This window comes from Scaptodrosophila lebanonensis, unplaced genomic scaffold (genome assembly GCF_003285725.1).
Source record: "Scaptodrosophila lebanonensis strain 11010-0011.00,11010-0021.00 unplaced genomic scaffold, SlebRS2 tig00000001-arrow-pilon, whole genome shotgun sequence".
Classification (NCBI taxonomy): domain Eukaryota; kingdom Metazoa; phylum Arthropoda; class Insecta; order Diptera; family Drosophilidae; genus Scaptodrosophila; species Scaptodrosophila lebanonensis.
The window spans coordinates 6,751,846-6,779,256 of NW_022060529.1; the positions used below are offsets into that span (position 1 = coordinate 6,751,846).

The 27,411-nt window shown below is 39.5% G+C and overlaps 2 protein-coding genes across 3 annotated transcripts; both read left to right on the plus strand.

Annotated features, from left to right (window-relative positions):
* Nucleotides 1–5,522: 5,522 nt before the first annotated feature.
* On the plus strand, nucleotides 5,523–26,756 carry LOC115620082. Its single transcript, XM_030513264.1, has 4 exons — nucleotides 5,523–5,980; nucleotides 22,464–22,835; nucleotides 22,960–24,864; nucleotides 25,595–26,756. Exons 2-4 carry the CDS (start codon nucleotides 22,512–22,514, stop codon nucleotides 26,117–26,119), a joined length of 2,754 nt encoding a protein of 917 aa, XP_030369124.1. The 5' UTR covers nucleotides 5,523–5,980; nucleotides 22,464–22,511; the 3' UTR covers nucleotides 26,120–26,756.
* On the plus strand, nucleotides 11,563–18,029 carry LOC115620083 (phosphatidylinositol 4-phosphate 5-kinase type-1 alpha). Of its 2 annotated transcripts, none has more exons than XM_030513265.1 (2): nucleotides 11,563–12,355; nucleotides 14,439–18,029. In XM_030513265.1, exon 2 carries the CDS (start codon nucleotides 14,470–14,472, stop codon nucleotides 16,969–16,971), a length of 2,502 nt encoding a protein of 833 aa, XP_030369125.1. In that variant the 5' UTR covers nucleotides 11,563–12,355; nucleotides 14,439–14,469; the 3' UTR covers nucleotides 16,972–18,029. The 2 variants fall into 2 exon arrangements, with proteins under 2 accessions (XP_030369125.1, XP_030369126.1); XM_030513266.1 differs by lacking the exon at nucleotides 11,563–12,355 and adding an exon at nucleotides 14,050–14,147.
* Nucleotides 26,757–27,411: the final 655 nt, after the last annotated feature.

Below are 27,411 nucleotides of genomic sequence, written 5' to 3' on the forward strand. Positions count from 1 at the left end.
GGGCAATTGTTGGGCGGCAATGTCAATGCACCTGATGATAACATGCGGTGTCTCCGAGCAACTTAATATGCCACATTTTTCCGCTGCATTGGCAACTGACAAGGTAAACAAGTTCTCGCCCGTTCGCCCGTTCGCCCGTTCTCTGGCACTGGCTGCCACACGAAATGCTGCTGTCAGCGTTAGCGTCAGCGTCAACGCTTATGTGACTTGTTGCTGCTTCCATTGCTACTCAGTTGCTCCTCGGTCGCTGCTCAGTTGCTTCTCAGTCATTGTCAGCGTCGCAGTAGCTGCGGCTGTGGCTGAGGCTATGGTTGTGCTCGATTTTGATTTCATTGGCGGCACTCGCGTCGTTAAATTATTCTTCTTTAGTGTCGCAATTTTTTATATTATTTTATGATGACACAGTAAGAGGCGGTGGCGGCGACGGCGGCGGCACTCACAGATAAGCGGTCGGCGACAACGCCGGCGTCGCTCGTCGGCGTCCAGTAAGAAAAGCTGAAGCAGCGGAAAGAAAAAGTAATGTAAAATAATATGGCAGCAACTTGAAGCGCCTGCCGCTGTGCTGACACTCGGGCAGGGAATTGAGTTGCCATCGAGTTGCAGTCGATATAGAAATCGCGATATTGATATCTTTATATTTTTTATTTTGCCAAGCTTGGCATTTGTTTGCGTTTGGGTTTTGCATTTTGTGGCATACCTTTCTGTTGGTGCTTAAATCAATTTTTTATTTATCGTTGACTCAGTGCAGCTGTGTCAGCAAAGACCAAACAGTTCAGGGTTAAATCAAATGGAAGTTACGCAATTTTTTTTTTTGTCACTTCTATTCCCAAATACTTGTAAATTCTTGAACGTGAGCTTTTAAATTAAATTAACTGAATAAATATTCAGGTTGAAACTCTGATAAAAAAATATTTTCCACCTGACTGGCCGATATTACTGCATCTTTTATAAGTTAAAAATATACATTTAATATTTAAAAAAAGGCAATGGTAAGATAGATGTGCCAATCTTTGTCTACAACTTGGCATTCAAATCCTTTAAATTGTACTAAAATGAATGCAACAAAGTTAAAAAAGGACGGCATCTTTTTAACTTTTCAAATACTTGAAATACTTTACTCGTATGTTGAAAACAGATTCGCTTTGAAGATAGTGAAAGGAAAATTTCCTAGATTAGCATCTAATATTCAATTCGCCGATATATGCCAACATGGATATAAAAACAGATTCCAACATACAGGATTTTTCAGAACTAATGGTCATAAAACAAGTTCCAATTCAGACCGACGTCCGCTAGCGATATCATTTTGTTTTCACTTTTATTACAATGTACAATGCGTAAGACTGGCTTTTATCAGTCATATTTTGAGGCTGAGTCTGCGTCTGGGGCAGACAACACTTAATCATGCTGCTTACCTCTACTCAAGCTTTATGCCACTCACATCGTCATTTGCTCTCTCCGACACTGACACATCAAATGTGCGCATAATATTCGCATGACTCATTTTTATAAACATGCGACTTGAGATTGATTTTCTTCTTTGTTGTTTTCGCATTCCTTGTTTTGTCTTTGTCGCTAGTTAATTAAGTGCTATATACAGATATACATGTTTATTTTTGTAGTTTTATTATGAGCTAAGGGTGAACTATATTGGACAGCCATATAAGCAGTTGAATACAGTTGATGTTAGATAATTAGTTCGGCTATAAATATCAATACTTTGCCGCCGAATGCACAAAATCGAAATCGAAATGGAAAAGTGTTTGCTTGCAACATGTCTCCAGATAACACCGAGCACTTAAAACTTTACGACAGAGATAACAATATGTACGACGAGCAGAGCAGAGCAGACTGGGGTGCGGACAGCTGGCAGACGCTAAGGGCAATACTCGTATGCACCACTCTAGGATTTGGGGTGACTTCGAGATGCATGAGGAAGTCGAGGCATAAGGCACACATCAATGCCAGCCAGCGAAGCGAGGGGTTACATGCAACGCCAGCAACGTGCAATTGAGCAATTGCCCTAAAGATACACACACACATACACAAAGACACAAACACACATACAAATACTATAAATATAGTCGTATGGAAACGGTAATGCTCAGTAGAACGGTGAGCGTTCGCTCGCGCCAAGAGCCAGCTGCGATCTGGTTTGGGAAGGATGTATGGAATGTAATTGCTGCAAGCGCAGTCGAGAGGTGACAGTTTATGCAAACCCTCTTGGTTCATAACTGTACGTGATGTGTACACTTGGAAAAAAAGTTGCAGTTTGATCAGCATTAGGATCTTTCATTTTGATGTTTTACCGGTGAAGCTAAATATAAGATTGAATAACCGAGACGATTTTAGCACAGATTCTGCAGTGTCATTATAGTTTACTTTTCCTGACTTTTTCTTAAATTGATACAATATTGATTAATTATTTCTTAAGACTTATTTGTTTCAAATGAGAATGGAAAGGGCCGTCGTCAGACAGTGCATCGTCTGAAAATTTAATGTTTAATCTCTTTCTTGGAATTCCAAGTTGCAGATATAACAATAGGAGAACAAAGAGATATGTAATTTAAATGAACTCGATGACTCGCGAACAATTTTTTGTTAGACTGTTTAGAATTCTGACCAGGTAGCCCGTTAACTGCTGGGTGTGAATACTCCTTACATTTCTCCAAGTGTACAATACTATATTCATATTATAGCTCAGTTCATGCAACTATTTCCTTCCATTCCTTTCTCCACGACGTTCATGAGTATTTGCCGAGCCTCCTCCTCAGCCTCAGCCTCAGCCTCAGTTTCAGCCCATTGTGATTACTTGCCGAACAACTGTGCAATTTATGTCTTGCGACAACTTCCCGCAGTCTGGCTCTTCGCAACTCTGGCAGCTGCACTACATTACGTTAAGGTTAACGTGACAAAAATTCATTGATTGCATTTTTTTGCTAGTAGTTTCTACACACATGCATACATACATATATTCTGGCTACACACACACACACAGAGAGAGAGAGTCAGACAAACAGACTCACACATGCAGCCGCACATTTCATTTTGCTGCAGCTCACGTTTCTTCACATACTTGGCACATTTGTCTCTCTGTATCGGCGTCTTCAGCATTCAAACATGTAAACACTACAGAAGGAGAGAAAATGCACGTAGCCGTAGATATTAGGGGGAGGGGTCCGGGGAGATCCTGTGGGCCCTGCTGTTGTTGCTTGCGTGACACCCACGCACACGTGTACAGAACAGGGTCTTTGAACTGACAAATTACATTGTGCTTCCAACGAAATTCTTTTCATATGCACTTTGAACTTTTTGTGTCATCGACGTATTCTATACAGATACATATATGCATATGTATGTGGATACGTGTTTCCTTTATTGCTTTCTTTTGTTTGCTACCTTTCCTTCATTGTCTATTATTGTTGTTGTTGAAATAGTTCTGCCGATTGTCTAACTTTATTTCTTTACACATATGTTACTTTTAATTTTAATTTGCTTATGTGTATCTGTTATTTTGTACTTGTGTTGTTTCTGTAGTTGTTATGTAGCAGCTGCCTACATAGCACGAAGTTCGTGAAACTTTCACGTACTCCCTCGTACTACCGCTCGCGTACCAGTTTCTCAAGTGCAAATGGTAAAAATTGGCGAAAATTGTTTTTAATTTGTTGTTCGATGTAGGTGGCTTTAATTGTGTGGCTAGTCTCATGTGTTGTTGTCGTTGTTAGTGCTGTCTGTTTTTGTGTTGTTTTTTTCGAATTCAGGTGGGTGGATAATAAAATTACAGTTTTTATAATTGTTTAATGGCTGTTGAATGTTTGCTAGGAATTGTTTTAAGCCCATGAATATTTCAACGAGAAAGGGCCAATTAAAAGTATGTTTTTTTTATTGCATCACAGGCTGATTGATCGTTACTTATCAAAAGTTATTCGTATTCGGTCAGACTTCACGTCTGATGATTTTGATTTTTAATAAAAAGAATCAAATGTTACTTAAATTACAACAAATGAAACTTGTATACTACAAGACACTTTTCTACTAAATTATTTTTTAGGACTTAATGTTTTAAATAAGACTAGCTCAACAATAAGTCGTTTGGCAACTGTGGCATCGCAAATGTCGAAATATCACTGTGTAACAATTGTCACTTATCAAAGCAAACTGATTAATAGCCTTTCATTACTTTAACGTCTAAGTTATGACCATAAAGTAACAGTGCCTTCGTGTTCGGATCTTATCGTAGTGTTAATGTAGGGGTACATACTAAAAATAGTTTCGTAAATACCCATGGGCTTATCTAAAAAGTATATTTCGAAACGGAAATACTTGGTGTAGGCCGCCCAACTCCAGGAACCGTCCCTGAGATCACTGACGAGTTCTTCAATTTTCATGTGCGTCGTTTAAGTATGCAAATTAGGGCGAAAACAAGACGTAAAAACTGCTAAAGTGGGTACCTAAAAAAAGAGCGCCAAGAATAAAGAAACATAATTAACAAAAGAAACGAAGCAGCAACGACAACAACAGCAAGGCGTAAAAACAAATCACGTCAACATTTTTGCGGCAGCTGAGCAAAAATGTGAATGGAATGCGCATGAGCGCATGCCCAAAAGAGCGCACAAGATGGCACGAAAATAGCCAAGACTCCCCGTCTTGGGAGAGAATGAGAGAGCGTAAATGAACTGGCTACCGGTTTGGCCAAATAAATGACAAAGCCACCCATAACAAGAACAGCAGCAGCCGCAGCCGCAGCAGCAACAAACAGCTGTATGTGAGGTGAGAGCACAACGGTGTTGATAAGAAAGAGCAACAACATTAGCAGCAACAACCAGAGCACGGCAAAACCAACCACCAACTACTGAAACACGAGGCCATCGGCTGAAGCGACGGCAGTCGCAAGAACAATGAGGTGCATTATGCGGAACGTACAATATGATTAAATAAACAACAACACCAAAAGGCATGGGAGCAGCACAGCTACAGTAGAGATGGCCATATTCGTAAGTGACACGAAAAAATCACACAAAAAAAAACGAAACTTACAAATTTAATGAATTTAATTTTTATAAAAAATGTGTATTTTCGTTAGAAAAGTACATTTCGTAAATAACATTTTGTATTGTAAACGTCAAAGTTTAACCCACATACTTAGAAGCGCGTTTAAAATTTAAACAAATTAGAAAAAAAAATTCCTTGAATTGCTTTTATTTTCATATGATTTGATTTTTTTTTAATGTCTCATTAATATCTGTATACTAATATATTTTATGAATGGCGGGCATGCGTGTGCGTGTTTCTATTATTATGTTAGTGTCGTGTCGGTCTATTCCCACCTCTAGGCCACAGCAAAGCAATAACAGCAGCTGTCGTTGTGCTGATAGTCCAGGTAATGCACAAGCGCTCTCTCTCTCTCCCTTGCGTAGCGGCAGCAGCGACGCTAACGTTATGAGTCAACGGCGCTGACGCCTCAGCTGCCTCAGCCGGCTGTCGAGCGGCATTCGCGATCCAACGTTCAAGCAGCGCAGACGCAGGGCGATCGCTCACACCTATCTATGAACTCTGAATTAGCAATAGTGTTTCCAATACGACTCACTGTATACAAATTGAATTAAATTTGTTGTCCTGTATGTGGACCTATCATGTCAACGTCAGTTAAAACTTACCGTTGCACCTAAACGACCGAAATGTAATCAAGTGCATGTGTGGGTGCCTCATCGATCGTAGTTATTGTGTGCGTGTGTTTGTTTACCTATTATGTGCATGTGTGTGTGCGTGTCGCGCTTGTGTAAATCAGCCGCCAGACCAAAAATCAACTGACACGTGCTTGAAATATTTTTGTGTTTATCAACGTGAGGCGCATTATCAACAGCAACAAAAACAAGAAAAGCCACAACAACAAAACCAAAACGATAGCTACTACACGTTGCCATCAACATAAAAATTGGATTATTTGCGTGCCTTTGTGTCTGTTTATAGAAACGAAACGGTAAGTTAGCCATAAAAGTAATATGCCATCGCATATTAGTTAGCTTTTATGCTGGGGGCCATAAAACACTTGACCCCAATATATTTAGTATTTATGGTTAGTTGACTTTCCTACACATATACATACATACATGCATACTTAAATATGTACATACATACATATGTACCTATGTATGTTTGTGTGCCTAATCATATCTATTTGCGCTGCTTATCAATGTCAACAAAATAAAATGAACGCTCGAACTGTCAAGAGACGCCCCTCACTGAGAGCTGTGACTTTTGAAGCTTCAAATATTGTTAATTATAATACCCGTGTGGATTGTTGTTTTTCATTATTTGGTGGGCTTGTAATCCCGCCGCCAGAACTATACACTGTCATTGTAAGGCGCCGTCTCATGACTCAGGGATAATTTTCTGCGTCAACGCCATTTGTTTGTTTTTTCACAGACATATGTACATACATAAGTATTTGAGTTCTTTTTATGAGTGGCTTGTAGCTCCTATGAGTCATGTGCTTTATAAGTGGGGAAGTCAGGTAAACAGAAAGACAGACATTCGGAGCACCTACAAAGCTGTCTTAATTTGCAAGAGAGATATATGATGGGAAATTGATTTGAGGTGTTGAATCCGCAAAATTGATTGAATGAAGAATTGAATGAATGGAGCTTACGTTGGTTACCACAAATTACACATTTCGATTGTTTGATTAAGCAATTCCGCAAACATATTTACTTTTGTAGAGCGCCGGCAGATGAATGATCGCTGACCGTGCGTAACAGAAATCTACAGTTCTACAGTATAATACTGTCTCTCTAATTACAAGGCGCTTCGAATTGCATCCGACCGATCAGCTCCTGATATGCACTGAAAAATATTCAATGCTTACAAAATTAAATGAAATTCGAAACTCTGAGCTGAAACCCATATTTAAGCTTACATGTAAGTGTCTATGCAAAAAAAACTCTAAAGGTGAAAAATATTTTTTGTCTTTTGAAAAATTAAATACAATTTTTGATGACTTGTCTGACTTCCATTTTGTCTCATTATGAACACAATGCGGACCTCTGCAAAAACTATTGTCGTGGGCTCGAGAATCTTCTAATTCGCTATTAAGTTGTCTCCACTCCTTCCTCCTTAGTGGTGGAATTTAATTCAAATACGTTTGGAAACAATTTACATTTTCTAATAAGCTGTGAATGTAGACTGGTGATAATTTCTTTGGCTTTTAGGCTGCTACATTGCCTCTGGCTAAGAAATTACAAATTTCTTTGAGTGCATCACCATGAAGCTATTTGTAACAACACGAGAAGTGACAATTAAAAGCGACCACACCACACGTCAGACGGCAAACGCCAATCCAGTTCAAGTCAACACCACCATCATCATCATCATCAGTGTCAGTATCAGAATCAGAATCAGTATAAGTCTTGGCCTCAGTTTCAGCCTGAATGTGCCCGGTGGCTGGCAACAATCACTTTTTGCAATGAGAGATGGGTATCAATGACAAAACAATCGAAAGCAACGGTGTTTTTCTTTGAATACACACATCTGTACTAACAGATAACTGCTTGTTACCGTTACCGCGGACAAAGCAAATGCCAACCAAATGGCTGTCAAGTCAACATAGTATTGGCAATTGAATTGTTGTGCAATTAAGTAGAATTCACCAGCTCATTTATTTATTGCTTTCCAATGAAATGCCAATGTGCCAAATAAGGTGTAATAATTTTTGTAACAAAGCTAGTACAGTACAGACTCGCTATAGAAGGCAGATAGTTTTCAACGCTGATGAAATGAATGGAACTAGTGTCGAGTATATCTCAGGATCAGCTTTTTCGCAAAATTGAGGTTTTGCTCATTTATGGAGTTTTCCTAACTTGTTGGGCAGCTAAATGGTTCATCACTGTATCAGACATTTACATGGGCTGTTAAATGTAACATTCTCAGTATTGTTATTACTATTCTCCAACTTACCTTCAACTCAAATCGCTTGCAATTGCAGCTTTGAGACGTGTATTGCACTTCTGTTGACAATCAATTCTATTATGCGGCCATTTTGAAAATTCTATCGACGCATTAAACAAGCTTCTGGTTTTAATTTTATCAATAGCTACACACTCGTACGCATAATATGTTCATTTTTTTATTTATTAGCCTAATTATTTTAATGTTTGTGCATTTACAAGCTGTAGACTCATTGGCAACTAAACAGAGGACGCACATTAAGCCCACAAACCCAATTAAACAATAATTGAAATGCTGATTTATTATTAATTATTTGTCACTACAATAACAGAGCAATTAATTAAAAATCTGTTGTGTCTGAAATGAGCGCCAGTATTATTTCACACAACAATAACAATTTATTACGCTGACTTTACATTTATTCGTATTTATTTTAAATTGATATGCCAAAACTATAAAAGCCGCTCAGCTGATTAATAATTGAAGAGTCGCTTAATTAACTAAAGCCGTGTAAAGTCAAACTGACCCTAGAGGTTAAATGTGTCATGTCGGCTTAAAAAAATAATGGCATGTGAATTCTGGTTGTTAGTGCACAAATAATAAGTAAACAAAAAACAATGACTTTTTAGCCCAGTTAACATATGACTGTAAACACTTCAATTATAAATATATTTTAATCTTCAGAGTCATCAATATTAAAGCGAACAGGTCTGAGGGAGTACGCCAGATCTGTTGAGCGACTTTTTAAATAGTGTTATTGGTCTTCTGTTCCCTGTAATATAAACGTATAAAGCACCCAAAAGATGCAAAAACCGTTCGCATTTTAATTATTCTTACACTTTCTTTTTATATATGCCCGTACAAGCAAATTTATATGTATATGTATATCAGACTAATTGTTATTAACATATTTCATGCACTTTCTCGCTCAGGACTCATCAACATTAAAGGCTCTCGTAGGTGGTTTTATACATCCTGTAAATGGCCGTGACATAACCCATCATCCTCTCATTGTTTCTTGTTATCTTTTAAGCCCACAAGTAATGCAAGAAGCTTTCTGCCTTTTAGTTGTAATGACACATGCATATGTATGTATGTATACTGGTACTATATGCATGTACATATACATATGTATGTATGTATATTGGCTTAATTGCTATTAATATATTTTATGCACTTTCTCGCCTATACATTTTAACTTAATTATTATTAATACATATTTTGCAGTTGCCCGCATGCCACACTACTTTATACTCACAAATTAATTAAATGTCCCCTGCTCCTTCTGCAATTTCACAAAGGACACTAAAAATTAAAATTTCCCCATATTCGATGCAGTATATTGAACAGTGTTTGCTTAAATGCTTAAAGCATTTAAACGGGCATAAATAATTATGTGCCACTCATAAATATTGCAAAATTTCAACTCGCATCTCGGATTAATTTTAATTTGGCTGGCAATCGATTGTGTACAGCTTTTATTGTTGTTGTGGCTTCCAGCGACCTCAATTAAAAGGATTCAATTATAAAATTATTTTTCTGTTTTTCTCTCAACACTTCTGACCAGCGCTTACACAATTTATGAGAAACTTAACAGAGAAAGAATTGCTTTTGTTATCATCGACGGCGTATGCTAAAATATCTGAAGCGATGAACTGACAACAATTTTTTCCCCAAGTTGCTTCTGCTTTTGTACAAACCACCCGAATATATAGGAAAAAGTGCCGTTAAGTGTTGGCATCTTTGTCTCTGTTGTTGTTGTTGTTTAATGGTTGTGTTGTTTGTGTGGTTGCTGTTGTGCGGCGTGTGTTGCATAAATTATTGAAAGCTTTTCATTCCACCTCAACTTGATGAAGCGCATTTAATTGCCGCATTAAATAATACAAAAACAAGCTTAAGAACTATCTTTGGTGCTTCGAAACTAATATATATGTATATATCTTAAGATATATATTTATGATACAAAGCATAGCATTAAAATATACATAAATACCTCAGCATATCTACACAAATCGTGGGATCTTAAAAGCTTCCAACTATGCATTATTAGAATCAAAATGAAGTAATGCTTGTTCTTGCACTCACATCGTGAATAAAACGAGAAATTATTAGGATTTACATATGAATTTAAAACACGGCCTTTTCTTCTCTAATAGTTAACTAAACAATTCATTCAATTTGCCTTTGCCACACCTTTTTCTTCGAACAGTTCATTGTGTGTGTGTTATTTTTTATTTTTTTTACAAAACACGATCCGTGGCAATTGTTGTTGCCATTAATTTCGCGCCACAATGCAATTTGTATATGATGTTGAAGAAGCAGAAAATGAAAATAAAAGCGAACAAAACCATTTTCTGATTATATGGCATTGGCATTTGCTTTTTGTTGTTGTTGTCGTTATTGCTGTTGTTGTCAACGCCTCCCCATCTGGGCTGCTGGGCATTTGTAATGAGCAAGCGCGCTCATTTCCTTAGCCGTAACTTGTTGGCTGAATATATTTTCCCCCCCGCTATCTGTATTTTAATGAGCCACACGCTGTGGCTCTATTAAAATTACTCATCGTCGACAATAAATATCGATTATAAGTCGTTTTTCTTTATGTAATGCGGTTTTTTAATAAATTGAAAATTACACTGGTGTCGTTGTCCACCGCATAGTGGTTGGGCGAAATATCTTTAAATCTTATTTAGAGTGCTTGAAAATTCCTTAATATACTTACATTTTTATGTTTACAAACTAAAACATTTAAAATCTAAAGGTATTTTTAAACCTTAACCTAATTCGTAAATATAAAATATATACAAATTAAGTAAAAGCATAAACCGCATTTCAAGAATGGTTACGAAGAAAAAGTTACAAAAATTACATTAAAACCTTATTAATACTTAGTTTCCTTGTATTTAGAAGTGGTGTCCTTTAAATAGTTGTTGAATATTTTCTTAAAACATTTAAGCAAGCTATTATACTATAGATTTGTGGCTACTTTGGAGGACACAGACCACTGTACCTTGTTAATGAGCGAATTAAGTTGTTAGTCGCGGCGTTAACAGCTCACACCTCATGGGCTGGGTCAACAACACAGCCACAACGAAGACGGCGACGCCTTAGCTGGCTTCGCGTGTAAGTACTGTCCGCCCGTAGACTTGTTCTTTCCCTAGCCCATCGCTCTGTGTAAGTTTAATCTAATTAGTTCAGCTGGCGGCTAAGTGAGTTTATGTTTAGCCGTGTTATATTTTTAATTAGATTTTTGGCACGCAGTTCTCTATCTACTGGCATTTTCTCTTTATTGACGCGTTCCCATTTGCAATTCCCGGTCATTGGGCGCAAATGAAGCGGTAGCGTCCATTGTTAATTGCACGGTTCGAAAAGGCGTTACAAACGATCTTTGTTGGCCATGCCCAGGTGGCGCTTTAAAACGGTCTGGCAGTTCCGCTTTTCAGTGCTGGGTAGCGGCGAAACAGAGCACCACACTGATGCGCCCTCTTTTTCACATATTACAGACATTTGCTACGATATATAGTTGTACTGCTTCCACACGCGCTCAAGTCTCTCGCGCTGACATCGCCTGCTCATTCCGTTGACTCATACTGCGCGTATGACTTGGACAGCTGTCGTCGCTTGAGTTGCTCTCGCGCTGTGTTCATAAAAAAGAAAAGGAATTAATTTTCACTTTGTTTTTAACTTCCTTTACAAAGCGGCAACAAATTCAAGTGACAAAATTTACAAACAAATTTGGTTTTGTTTTGTCGGTGCGCGTGTGGAAAAACATTTGGAGCAACAAAATGCGCTGGCCGCTGCTGCTGCTCTGGGAAACATAAAAAGTGCGGCCTGTGTGCCGCTGCTGTCGACGACGACGACGTCATCACAACCTACACATACATACGCACACAACGAATCACAGTATAGAGAGACAGAGGCTCATTGAAATTGCCGTTCATCAAAAATTTAAATTATGAAAGCAATTTATCAACTGGAATTCGAACTCTGACGCCACAGCAACTACAAAGAACGACAAACTGAACTGGCTAGCTGTGCAATTACAAAATATGCGGGAAAATAAACGCTAATCGATCGTGCTTTTAAATATACAAATACATATATACATAGAAAAATAGACAAACGAGAAGCCGCGCACATAAATTTGTGCACATAAAAACATTGTTAAAATATTGCCTAGTTTTGCAAAGAGAAATTACGCACTGTATTTTAATAGGCTGCTCCGCACAGACATTACTGGATTCAGCAACAACAACAATTAAAGGGCGAAGACGACAGCAGCAACAACTTGTTGCACGCAGTATTCACAACATTCATACACATAATAAACATAGATACACACACACACAAGTATAAAGAGATTTACCCTGTGCGCTGTGTTCTGACCTTTGGCGATTTTCCTCGAGCATTTTGTGTAAGTACGCTAATAAATTTATCAACAAACAAAAAAGCAACAGCAACGCGTTTAATTGCAAGCTCATAAACATACCACAAAAGCAACGACAACAACACACTAACACATGTATACATACAAATGTATGTATCTATGTAAATATTGGTGTAAATGTATTTCTGTTTTCAATGCTATACTATACCCCTCTAATGGCGGATACGGCCAACAGCGGGACGTTCGTTTTGTATCTTCTCTGGCTTGTGCATATGTACTCGTGTTGTAGTTTTTTTCTATCGCATTCATCCAGTGGCAGTCAAACTGTGACTTAATTGCCATACATAATGTCGAGCTTACAAAACCCGAACGTTATTAAACATTTAAGCGGTGGCTCGCTTATACAACAATTTCACACATTTCGACATTTCGTTGTCGCTTGCCGGCGCAAAATCGTAAAATTGTTTCCATTTCGAACGGTGATAAGATAAAATTCCACGACAGGCTAGGACGCCCACACATTATTCTTTTTTTTATTATGTTTTTCATGCCAACTTTTTGCATATACATACATACATACTTATGAACATACATACTTCCTATATTTATTTCATTCAAGAGAAATGCGTTGGAAAATTTTCCGTTATGTTAAATATCGTTGTGGACATGCGTGTGCGTAAGTTATAGATACAGATACGAATATAGCTTTTGTACCTAGTGGGTGACATGTGCAAAAATAAACTCACCAGAATACTCACATACTACCATGCCATAAAAAATGATGTGTACTTGTATACGCCCATTTTGGTGTTGCATTGAGGTGCTTAATTGTCTGTCTTTAGACCGCATACTTTGATAAATTCAAATATCTATGTTTATGCAAATATCTACACATATATACTTGTATATGTATATGCCTACATTTGTATGTATGTATGTACCTGGCAGCTAGTTGGCCGCCGGTTAAACGTCCATATGCAAACAATTGTGTTTATTTTGGCTTCTATTTTGGCTTGCTGCTCTTTGGCCATAATTGCAATTATATTGCCCTCTTAAAACGTGTTCACTTTATAGTTTTTAAATTGCTAAAAGCGCTTGTAAAGGCCATTTTCGTTATTAAATTGGGAAAACTTGTGAAGCTTTTGTTTATTAAATGAATAGTGCGGTGAATTATTAGGATCCAACAACATTTGACATGCAAAAACAAAAGAAATATTTCATGCCCAGATGAAAATACAGCAGAAGTACAATTAGTTGGTAACCAAATTTAAGCCTACAAAAAAGCACAACAGTTGCTGCTACGATTTATGAATTCGAAAAGAGCGTTAGAAAATTCAATTTCCAAATGGACATCAGCAATTTGATTTGGTTTTTATAAATGCAATTCATTGAACTTGAGTGGAAAAAAGGAAATGAAATTAAATAAAAATAAAATACATTTCGATTCGTGTATGAACGATGCTTTAGCTCTCAAATCATGCATTGTATAAGCGCTTGCACAGTTTTAGAGTCACCTATTCGAGGTTTGGTGCCTGCTTAACTGCTCTCTTTCTCTCTCGCTCTCTGTTCAAATTTGTTTTCTGCGATAAAAAATTATCACTGTGAGCGTAGTCGTAGAAGTTGTTGTTGTGGTTCTATTTGCTCTTGTGTAAGCAAAGATAAAGTCGTTTTTGAGTAGCAGAATTCGTCAGACAGATATCCATTTGGATGAGTAACTGTTGAAAATTCAATTGAAAGATCTCAGGGTAATTTTAAATCAATCTATAGGCACATTACGGGCTTCTGTGCATCAGTCTTACAATGATGGTCGTTGTTCGAGGTATTTATTTATGTATAAATGTATGCATATAGTATAACAATTATACCTTGTGGGAGCGAACGTGACAATTTGCTTGCAAATTCTCTGTGAGTTTAATCACAAGCCACAACTGACAGAAAAATGAGCACACACGCAAAGTCTTACTCATAGTGTCGATCCAAAAATTAATGGAAATGAGGTTGCAATTGAGCGCGCTTTGCTGTTGTTAGTGTTTAAAATCGAATGACACACACCTACACACACACAGAGGTTGAAAAGCACTGCAAATATTGTTTTTCTCTTTCAAATCAGCACGAAAATATCCACACATCGCTACCCTAAAATGGACACACGCATTGAGTTGCAATTGAAGCCTATTGGTGTACAGGGAAAGGATCAACAGGAGCACCGGGATGAACAAGAGCAACAGGAAGAAGAAGAGGAGCAGCCACTGCCCACGAAACTCAATGAAGCATCAACAACGACGGCAATCATTGTAAAACCCCCAGATATTCAATTACCCACAAGTAGTTCACATAATTCTATCAACGATTTTATGGTTGTTCCACATTCACCGATAATACCGCCATCACCTGCCGCGCCTTCAACTCCCACATCGAACGTTCAACCGAGCACTTCGAGAAAGCTATTCCATGATGCAGCTAGTCAACATGGTGGCTTTGAGAGCTCTGCCTTACTTAATCAGGAGCTGTGGAGTATTGCAGCTTCTCAATTACCGCAACCAAAGGTGCGTAGCGCCAGCTCCACACTGGATGCGGCGGTCTCACGCAATCCGTCGACTACTGGTGGCCGACATGAAAAAAAGATTGGTCATCGGCGCGTTGCCGAGGGTGGAGAGGTCACCTATAAGAAGATCCAGTCAAAGCAGATCATGGGATCCATTCAATTGGGCATTCAGCACACAGTCGGGAGCTTGGCAAGCAAGCCAAAACGAGATCTTCTTATGAAGGACTTTTGGGAAATGGAGTCAATCTCATTTCCACCTGACGGATCATCACTGACGCCAGCCCATCACTACAGCGACTTTAGATTTAAAGTTTATGCACCCATTGCCTTCCGCTACTTCAGAGATCTCTTTGGCATAGCACCCGATGACTTTCTAATGTCCATGTGTGCGTCCCCATTGCGTGAGCTTTCAAATCCGGGAGCTTCAGGCTCTATATTTTATCTGACCGATGATGATGAGTTTATCATTAAGACAGTACAGAAAAAGGAATGCGAGTTTTTGCAAAAACTTTTGCCCGGCTACTACATGAATTTGTCACAAAACCCACGCACATTATTGCCAAAGTTCTTTGGACTCTACTGCTTCCATTACAATTCCAAAAACGTGCGTCTGGTCGCGATGAACAATCTACTGCCCTCGGACATTAAAATGCATGCAAAGTACGATCTAAAAGGTTCCACATTCCGACGCAAGGCCTCGAAGGCAGAAAGACAGAAGGCGAGTCCCACATATAAGGATCTCGATTTTCAAGAGCATCATCCTAACGGTATATTCCTCGAGACGGACAAATATAATGCGCTGATGAAGACCATCCAGCGCGACTGCATGGTACTAGAGAGTTTCCAAATAATGGACTATTCCCTGCTGGTGGGCATTCACAATTTGGATCGTGCAGCCCAGGAAAAGCGTGAGGAGCGCATTTTGAATGCACGTGCCAAGTTGCAACGCAAGGATGCCAATGCGCAAGTGGTCGACGATGCGCCGGAAGCGGATCAGACACCGTTTAATACCCAACAGCTACCCACAGTGGCATCCACGGGCTCATTGGTTGCTGGCGCAGGTGCAGGAGCCAGCACATCAGGCGCAGCTCTGAACCGCACTCGGAGCATGAATCGTCAGCGCCTGGTAGCCCACTCCACAGCCATGGAATCTATAACTGCTGACATGGATGTAACTCTAGAGGAAGATGAGGATGTACCTGCTGGCGGTATTCCGGCTCGCTCGGCAGATGACGAGAGACTAATTCTCTATATCGGCATAATTGATATATTGCAATCTTATCGCCTGGAGAAGAAACTGGAGCACACATTCAAGAGCATTCTCTATAATGGCGATACAGTCTCTGTGTGTCGGCCCTCCTTTTACGCGAAGCGTTTCCAAGAGGCCATGGCCAAGCAAGTCTTCAAGAAGACGCCCACATTTCCGCTTAAGCATTCCCCGTCAAAGCGTAAGACGTCAGCCAATTCCAACGTAATGCGCTCGACGCCCCAACGTACGCCTTCACAGTCAAACGCCCAGCGACCGCCCACGCTCACAATGCTCTCGGGAATGTCCACACCGCCGCCGGCTTTTGATGACATCTCCGAGGAGGACATTACGGCGGCCTCCACCACAACGCTGCAACAACAACAGCATCGCTATAACAACAACAATGATAATAGTTTGCCCAGCAGCAACACCAACAACAAGAGCAATTCAAGCAGTTCCGTTCCAGAACCCAACAGTCCAAACGGAGGTGCAGGAATCGAGCGGATCTACACGCCCCAATATTCCTATAGTAGTTCAGTGAGGAGTAGCGCCCTAACGAGCGACTACAGCGACGATGAGTCTGGCAGCTACAGCGTGTCTGGTATCGCCACAGGTGCCCGATCCCCCCTATCGTCACGCGTACCGAGACTCACGAAAACGAACGTGCAGGTCACGACTATTGGGTGTGCGGACGATGAGTCCAAGGATGCGGTGGCGAAGGCGCAACCTGATGCAAACGGAACGACACCAAGCAGCAACAATCTCACCACATCTACCAAGACGACCGTCATTAAGGCGGCGGTGCAGAGTTACACCTCAACGCTGGTGCTTAACGATGTACCACGTTGATTAAATTATATATGTATATATATGTATGTAGCTGTACATGTAGCAACAACAAATTGGTGCTGGCTTTCACTACCCCCCTAGCATTCAGTGCTCCAAAACTGCCCCATTCAATGCTATAGACTTGACGCAGCTTGATGTATCTGCTAAGGTTGTGCGATCCGGAACTAGTTCGGCCCTCTGGTTCATTTAGTTAAATTCATTGAGAAAAATAACATTTATAAAGAAAATATTCGAGATAGGATGTAGAAATAAAACTCACCCTTTCAAAACTATTATATCCCAGATCAGCGCAACAAAATTTAGTTCTACAAATCACTAAACTGTAGCCTTTCAATAGAAAATTTGAAAGTCTATTACGAATTTCGTGTTTCTTGGAACTTGTTCCATTCTTTCATATATATATATAATATGGAATACATTTCTAACGGGTACAGCATAACTTTTGTTTCTACTTGGTGGCGTATACGTAACGTCGCGCTCGTTTATCTTGATTAAGCACACTCCCACAAAGAAAACCCAAAAACGAATATTCGATATTAAAATTTATGTGGCGCGGTTTGTTAATTGCACGCACACACACACACATACGTAAAGCTAATCGAACAGTCTCACACTCGTCAGGACGTAACTGAAATGTTCAAGAAATTATTACTGCGAATGGCGGTGCTTATTAAAATTTATAATTACATCCCTTGTGGACTTTACTGATAGATTGATTTTGTCTTTGTTTCATATTTCGTTGTTGGCATGTCTATTGTCCTTCGTAATTTTTGTTTTGTGAATCGTTGGCAATTGACTTTCAAAATGTGGCCTTTGGAAATATGCATAAATGTTTGTGCAAAAGAATATTTTATAAGTAGTATTTAATTGAAATGTGGAAAATGAATGTTCAAGCGAAAACGTGTCTGTGTTTTGTACAAAGGAATATCAGGACAAATAATGTATAGTATTATTTCGAACATGCTTTAAAACCTAACCTCCCTGAACCTTAGCATATTTATTAATTTGCTTTAATACAAAAGAATATTATTTGCATTTGTTGTGCGTGGCATGTTAATAATTGCAATAAAAGAAACATTATTGAATATTTTGTTAAACTATTTGCACTTCCACAGAAACCTATTAAATAGCGTTTTCAAAATGATGGTGGGAAAACTCAACAACAATTTTTAAGCTAATTGCTTTATCTGCGGAAATGCGTTGCAACTTTTTTATGGGATTACTTTTTACGCAATGCACTTTCTTTTGATTTGTGCTCACTACATGGGCCAGCATTTAACATAATGGCTGCCGGCAACTGAAAATATTAATTGGCAAAAATATTCATACCATACAGATAGTACATACTATATATTCGTGCGTATGGGCCATGTGTTGGTTTTGTTTTCCAGCAGTTTCTTTTTTTGCATTGTCTGCGCTTGTGTGTGGCACATAAATCACTTAATGATTTTCAATATTGGTATTAAGTATCGTTAATTTTTATCGCCTCGCGCACACAAGCCACCGGCATGGGCTTGATCCTTTGGACCAGGACTGGGCATGTGCCTGTGCCTGCGTCGCAATGTGTACGTATTACGCAATTGCGCCATATTTATTGTGCCTAGTAATTGTGGCTGGGAACATTTTTACGTATTCAATTTAAGTAATCAATATATAGTCGTTTTGAAAAAATAATGTAACTCATTTGAGGAATTCGTCTATAAACGAACGAAAAAAGCGTCCATAATATTGTACTATATATTATAAATACAAATTTTACACTGCTGTAAATTTTACAATGGGCCCATTGCTAAATTATTTTTCATCTGTAAGGCAAATAATCTTGTTACCAATTAGGTTTAACAAAAAAATAGCGTATATATATTGTACGCTTAAGAGCAATATTAATAACAAGATAGAACGCTACAGTCGAGCAAGCCCGACAGTAAAATAGCCTGTACTCTCCACAAAAAAGAAAAATTAAAAAAAAAAAATTAAAAAAAAAAATTAAATTATTAAAAAAAATTAATGAATTAATTAATTAAATTAAATTAGAATATATGTTTATGTTTAGTTTTAACAGCATACATTTACATCACGTACCTATGCGTGTTTATATGCGTGTATGTATGCAGCACAAAGTTGAACCAAAGCAGCAACAACAACAACAGCTGCGGGCAGCGCTGCCGATAGAGGCAGCGCATGAGCAGCGATTTTACTTATGGCTATAACTTTCTTCAGAATTGACCTATCATGATGAAATTTGTCACACGGACACATTAGTACTAACTGGATGTACCTACCAAAATTGATTTCAAAATTCCGAGAATTACGGAAGTTATAAGAAAAAACACGAATTGCGGGGGAGTGGGGGGGTGCATCGAAAAAAAACTCAAACTCGTACTTTCTCGGTCTTAGGAGAATATGGAAACCAAGTTTGGTTATTCTAGCTCTTATACTTTCTGAGATCCTTGCGTTCATACGGACAGACGGACAGACAGACGGACAGACAGACGGACGGACGGACAAGGCTATATCGACTCGGCTTCTCATCCTGATCAAGAATATATATACTTTGTGGGGTCTGCCACGCCTCCTTCTGTGTGTTACATACATGCGCACAAAACTAGTATAGCCTTTCACCCTTTGGGTACAGGCTATAAAAAGGAATAATATTACGCATTTCCATTGAACTTTTCGTAGCCTCAAATTCTGTGAAGATATGGATTGTGGTTTGCCCAAAATTCCACTATTAATATTTGTCAAAAGGGGAGTGTGGCTTTCCATTCATGCCCAACACACAAACAGGAAAGCAAAAAATTTCCATTAAACATTGGACGAAATAGCTGCTTCATAATATTTTAAAATTATGGTAAACGAGGATAATTAAACGCAGGCCACAACAATTCAAATGGCCGTAATATAATTAAGGTTTTGTGTCATTGTTCTATCTTCTTATTTATAAAGTACAGGGTGCGCCATCTTTTATGTCGGTATGTAAACATTGAATATCTTTGAAAATAAACAACCGATTTTCAAGTATGAGATATTTTTATTTAATTTGGTTCTGTACAATTTCTTGAACTGAGGTTTTCAACACTGGTCTACTCAAGTCAATCGGTTCGCTAATGACAAAGTTATTCAATATTTACATACAGACATAAAAGATGGCGCACCCTGTATGTAGTATACTACAGGTATATATATACTGAGCTACTTGCTATTATTAGCTGGCTAATTCACGGTTAAATGTAAACTGTATAGAAAAGCTGTATGGAAATATGGGGCTTTTCATAACATCGTTAAGGTTGCTTAACTCGTGTACTGGTAAATTCAGATCTTTTCATAATACCAAAATTTGTTATTAAAGAGTTTAACAGTTGGGCTTATAGTTTAGGATCATCCGAATTAAACTTATGTTTTATGTTGCCAAGGTTCACACTCCAAAAATCACTGACCCTGTAGTTTTATATTTTTAATAAGAAGCATTCAAACCAGAGGCACTCGGGAAACATCACCTATCTGGGGAATTATCGATAACACCAAATTATGGTAAATAAACAGTAGGCAGTGCTTTAATCTTAATCTTTTGCATGCTTTTTAACTTATTAAGTAAATATATAAAATATGTGTTTAATCATATAATATTGCTTTTGTGTCCCTGCGCCCAAATATCTCGCATAATTATTTTATTCAATTTGCATAAATGCCGAAATTCCCAAAATGTGGTCAGTCAGCCTTGACCAGGTGCTACACTTTCGAACATGTTCGGCGCAAAGTTCAACAGCAGCCACAACCAACAACAACAACAACAATCACAACAGCAAAAGCGCTCCCTTCATTGGACACAGTCAACAAAAGTCATTTGGGCTGTAAAATCTGCATAAATGGTCGGGAGCCGGCCAAGCCAACAATTTGGTATCACATCAATTATTTTGAAATTATAACGGCATTAAATTGTACATTATGTATTCGTATGCATTATGCATGATGCGACCCTAGCACAGAAAATACACCTAAATCTGCAGTATGCCTCTAATTATATCTGCCATATGTCAAATGTTATTTTGATAACAAAGTCATGACGGTGACCGAGAACGTCTGTCTAACTGTCTGGCTACCAAGTGTTGGGCAACAATGAAGGGTAAACATACAAATAATTTGTGGGCGTGTTTGTTTGAGGAATACCTGCTTTGATACTGAAGTATATAGAGTGGCAAAGAACAGGAGTTCAATAAGTGGCTAGGTCATGGGCCGGCCATTGAACTAGTCTCCAGCACACAAGTAAATTAAATATGTATGTGTGTAGTTATATATACGTGTATGTACATACAAATGTACACACGTGTACGTGAGCCGCCAAAACAGCCAGCGGCATGAGACATTTCGAAATTGGCATTTCATTTCACTTTATGGTTCAACATAGCCAGGTCAAATGGTGGGCGGACGAAATCGACTGATAGTCTGGCAGATAGATGTACACATTTATTGATTAAAATAATGATTTGTGTCGCACAGCGGAAATTTAATTTTTTGTCAAACGGATATTAAAGCAATGTGCAACCGCATATACAAATATTGGTGCATAGTGGGCGTAGGGTCTGTAAATTGTGAGCGTGTGAGCGGGGCATTTACATTTTGGCAACGCTATTGACACTTTGATTTTATATTTGCGTTGAACGACTCATATTCAGTGCTAAATTAAAAATACAAATTATTTTCATTTATTTATTTATTTCCATCGACAAACAATGCAGTCGATGTACATAAAAAAAAATCAATACAATACAATAGAGAACTTAAACTAAGTAAAACTAAAGAAATAAAAAAGCCTATAAAAATGACAAAAATATATATTAACGAATCCGACACGGTGGGGGCATTTTATTTGCCAGAGAGACAGTATTCTTCTTGTTAAAGAGATAATTGTATTTAATTATGATGAACAAGAGAGAATGCTACAGTGAAGTATGATGGTTGGTTATTAGAAGAAACTATGTATATACCAAGTTTGGTTAATGTGGGCTCAATCGTCTGCCATATCCAGGCGTTTATCCAGCCAAACGGATGGATATGGCTATCCAGGCGTTTAACCAGACAAACGGATGGATATGGCTATATCGATTCGTTTCATTATGCTGATTAAGAATTTATGGGGTCGAAGGCGGTTCCTCCTTTCTGTTACATACATTACACAAACCTTATGCACCCATTATACCTTTATAACGAGCAAATAAAGTCATAAAAAAAGTAAAGTTGACTTAAAATTAAATGAAGTTCCAAATAATCTAATTAAATGTAATATATTCCTCATCAAACTGGATGATACCATCACGTCGAAGTAGCGAAATAGATACACCGGGCTTAAATAGACATTATATTATCGAATTCTTGTTGTTGATAAAACATTTGATAACAAAGCGCTCTATAGAAGATTAATGGGATGAATGTTACATTTGAAGAGAATTGAAATAATTTAATTGAGATTCTAAAAACAAATTGTATATTTACAGGCCAGGCAATAATTACAACAATCAGAGTACCACAACAACACTATTGGAATGGCCTTTCAACGCAGCTACAGCAAAGTCTGGTGGGGCTCCGACAATTATCTGGGGGGCAGCAGCTTCACCGGTGGCGGTTACTATTCACAATACGCTCAACCAACAGTGCAGCCAGCGTCACTGGACAGCGCCCTGCAACAGCAACAACAACATCAACAACAACAACAGGAGCAACAACAACAACCCCAACAGATTGAACCGCACACTTTCAAAACATACGGGATTGGAAATCTTTCGTGCATTCAGGAAGTGGAAGATGAGCAGAATAGTTCGAAGCTCTCGTGGCATAAGCATGACAGTCCTGGCAGCTTGCGTAGTCAGGTATGTTGGTTAGATGGCCACTCAATGTATACATATGTGTCCTTTAAAGGGCATGTACTGTTCTACTAGCTAGATTTTTGTGTAATATTTAAAAAGTAACCGATATTGTTTGTCTTCCGAACAGGATTCGGGTTTCTCTGACAACGAGGAATCGCACAGCTCTCGCCCAGCCACAACCTCCACAGCCTCCACAACCTTCACCACAACAGCTCCAGTGACGCCTAACTCTAAGTGCAACAGTAGCGATGCTTCATCCTCACCCACCTCGGTGCGGTCTGTGGCCACACCACCCACAGTAGTACGTCGCGTTGGAAACTCGTCATTCTACTCGCCTCTTGTGAGCGTCACACGACGCATTTCCTTCAGCGGCGCATCACTCGCATCCATATCCTCCGATGCGGAATTGGAGGCCAGCCGCAGCAAGTTGTTTGAGCAATTGGATAACTTGCAGTTGAGCCAAAACAAGAAGCAACGGCAGCTGCAGTTTGACGACGAGCACAATGAAGAAGAGCATGATGAAGATAGGCCGAATACCCAGATGCTGGAGGCGACGCCGCCTCGTGCCACAGCCCGTCGTCGCAAACGTGTTGTGCGAAAATCTACACAGCCGCTTTCGCCGACCCATAAAAGACACAGCAAACAAATAGAGGCGGAGGCAGATTCGGATGAAGATTCACCTCCGCCACCGTACAATAATGAGACGGTATATTTGGGGGAGGCGCCGCCACCCTACAATAATGAAACAGTCCTGCTAGGAGCGGGCGAAGAGCACGAACAAGAGGATGCTAACCTCACTCTCAAATTTGAGGCGTCGCCGTTGCGCCTGAGTTCTGCACGGTTTACGGCGAGTACAAGCACACCAAATGCGAGGGCTGTAGCCACAAAAGAACGACCTTCCTTTGATGTACCGCTCCCCTTCACATCTTCTGTGCAGAGTTGGCTGCAATCGGAGCGCTGGAGCTGCGAGCAGGAAGTCATGTGCACTCTGCAAACAAAGTCCATCGCCCAGGAGGCCTACAAGAACTTTACGATCACCACCAGTGCAGTGGCTAAGCTCATTCGTCAGCTTCAGCAACAGTCGCTAGCACTCCAAGTTGACTTCGAGCGCAACGAGCGCGTGTTGAGTGGAGTCCAACCCGCTGGCACACTCCAGGAAGCGCTTTCGGGCGCCAGTCAACTACTGGCCCATCTTTCGGACTTCATACGCGTTCTGGAGCGCCGTGCAATCTTCTTCAGTGAGGCGAGAGTGGAGCGAAGACGCTACGAGCAGCATCTAGAACAGATTAGGATTATAATTAAGGACACGGGCTATTCCCTGGAACGTCAGCATTACATCAATCTCGAATCCCTGCTGGAGGACTTGCAGCTCTTGAAGCGTTACACACTGATCACCATTCGTCTGATTTTGGAGCGCCTAGTGCGCATTTTGGTTTTGAGCATCGAGCAGAGCCGCTGCGATCTGCTGCTGAGGGCTAACATTAACATGGTGGCCACACTGATGAACATCGACTACGACGGCTTTGCATCTCTCACAGACGCATTTGTACAGAACGAGGCGGTGCGGGCATTACTCATCATTGTTCTGGATCACAAGCTCAGCTCTGTGCGTGCTCTGGCTTTGCGCGCCTTGGCCACTCTTTGCTGTGCTCCAGAGGCCATTGCCCAGTTGGGCACCTGTGGAGGCATTGAAATTGTGCGGGACATTCTTCAGGGTGGCCAAAAGCGAGGTGACATTGAGCGACGAGAGGCAGTTTCACTGCTGGCTCAGATTACGGCCGCCTGGCATGGCACGGATCATCGCGTGAACGGACTAAAGGACTGCGCCGAGTCCCTAATTGCCGGCTTGTCTTCGCTACTAACGCCCCAGTGCTGCCCACAGACTTTGCTGCTGTGCGCTGCCGCCCTGAACAACCTTAGTCGCATGGAGATAACCTCACACTACTCCATTATGTCGAACGAGGCTATTTTCAAGTTGATCGACACCCTGGAACAGCAGCAGGATTGCCCACAGGCCAGTGTGTTCCTCTATGTAAGTGACTGAATTTCTAAAACACAAACAAGTTTCAATCTCATTGAAACCTTTTCACAAGCATTCCGCATGAGGGGATGGCTGCTTGTATAGTCAGGGGGATGGAGAAAAGGGGGAAGTGGAAACAGCACTCGTAAAATTTATTTCTGCATTTGTGAGGCAATTTTTTCTGATGCCGAAACAGCTAACAGATTTCTCATTCCGACATTACACTCAGCTCTACACTCAAAGAATAATCTACCTGTGTTTGTCGATTTTGCTATTCATCCTACACAAATCGAAAGAATGGGAAATTCGGAATTAAAAATGTATTTAAAAAGATCTGCAACCTAAAATATGGAGACATTGGAGCTAATTAATAATGTCACAAATAAGTAAATTAGATCCTTTTGATTTGAATAGCTTAGGTATATGCTAAGACAATATTCTAAGTAAAGTTACCGGCACTGCTCTTTATTCAGTTTATCTTAATTTTCAAAAATAATTATTTAATATACTATATTAGCTATTTCAGCTGAAATATCATTATTTATATTTTTTTTTAAATGACGGAATACGGGAAGAACTCTAATCTGCAATTTCACATTTAGTATTTAATTGGAACTTGCAGCTTTTTGTGAATTTCATTCAGTTTTCCTTCTTTTTTTCGGAGTGTAGCCTGTCTGTTTTACTTCCTTTTGCCACATCTTTTGCTCATCAGCACTTTCCGCTTTCGCTTTCTCGTCCACAGGAGCAAATCGTTGCGATGCTGCACAATATGTCGCTGAACAAGAAGTGCCACAGTCACTTGGCGAACGGCATCATCATAAATTTTATCACGTCCGTTTACCAAGCGGAGTTCTACAAGACATACGGCTCACGTGCCGAGTGTGAATCGCAGCGGCGCAGCATCAAGGCAATTCTCCATACGCTCACACGTCTCGCTCAGGACTCCCCGGCGCTGGCCGCCGAGCTATTGGAGCAGTGGCGTTTGCCAGATCTGCTGCAGCAGTCGCTGGCTTCTATCCCTTCGGTGGGGACGACGAGCTCCCTCCTGGACAACAGTGGAGTGCACAGTCGTGACATCTCGCAGTTGGCGCGACAATTGCTGCATGCCCATCGGCAGGAGCAGTTACTGCTGCAGACCACCCAGTCACCATCCTTGTTCAGCAGTGGCCACCAGACGCCCGAGGCACAGACCAGTGCCAGTCTGTCAAAAGCGGCGCCAGCTTCCGGTCTCAAATTCAATTTAACACGTCAGGAGAGTTTCGTCTAGCAATCCGAACCTTCAACGCCCACCTGAAGGTGAGGTGGAGTTAGGAGTTAGGAAATGGTCACGGCCGTAGGACGTGCGTCAAGTGTTAATGTCCCATTTAGAGTGCGCTTTTCTCTTTTCTTGTAAATATAAACAAAATGGTTTTTATATTTGTATCTAAGAAAAGAGGACACAAGACATGCAGAGAAGGCCAACGAAAGCTTGCTAATTTTTGTAGTTGTGCAAAAATAGGACAAAGCCATTCCGCTTTATCGTTTGTTCAGTCTCTCTCTCTCTCTCTTTCTCGTTATATATATATTTACATACATATAAATCTATATATTTATATATCTGCTTACTCGATTATTAAGGTAAACCGTACTTGCTGTTAATTGAAGTTCAGCCTGATTGTTGTTTGATTCGTGTAAGGATCAAATATTTTATTGCAGTGCTACAATAAATATATATCTTTGTATTTAACATGGATTGAAGAAAATACCAAAATTTAGATATTAAGTCAACTATGTGCCAAATATCAATATAATAATGGGATTGTTAAATATAAGAAAGAAAACAACATTTGTATTATAGAAACCAATTGTATATTGTATATTTGTTGTAAATAGGAAACATTAAACATTTACTTTAATTTTGTTCATTATGAAGTATTTTCTTTGTGAATCGAATAAAACCAATAACACGTATTTTCATTTTGACTTGAATATTCAAGCAACCAAAACATTAAGGACAAGGACTTAGTGAGTCAAACCGAATTTGCCAAAACGAAATCCTTAAAAGTGATGATGATTTCTAGATATTGTATACTAATTGTTTGTGTCCTTCGGAATATGTATTTGGAGTATGTATTTCTTTTTTTTGAATTAACAAAATAAAGCCAATTTATTTCAACTTGAAATTGAATGCTATTTTCAAGAATGCTATTTAACCAAGTTTCAAACAATAGTAGCTGAATACCACTCTGCAGGAGGTGCACATTTCAATAAAGTAAATTTGCACATAAAATCATTTATAGAATCGTACAGTCTTTCAATTATTCAAATTCAATTATTTCATATCTGTGATACGTTTAATATTATCATTCCCTATTGGAATGTCCCCCTGCCGCATTTCAATGGTGCGGCAAATGGGCGATGAAACGGCCAACTAGCATATATTTAAGTGCGATATGTTAACGAACTGCTGGCGACGGAAAAAGGCAAACAATTTTGCAGTAAGCCACATGAAAACACGACAGCGATCACATGTGGAGTGCTATGCAAATCCATGGGACTCTATCGGGCATTGAAATCTCC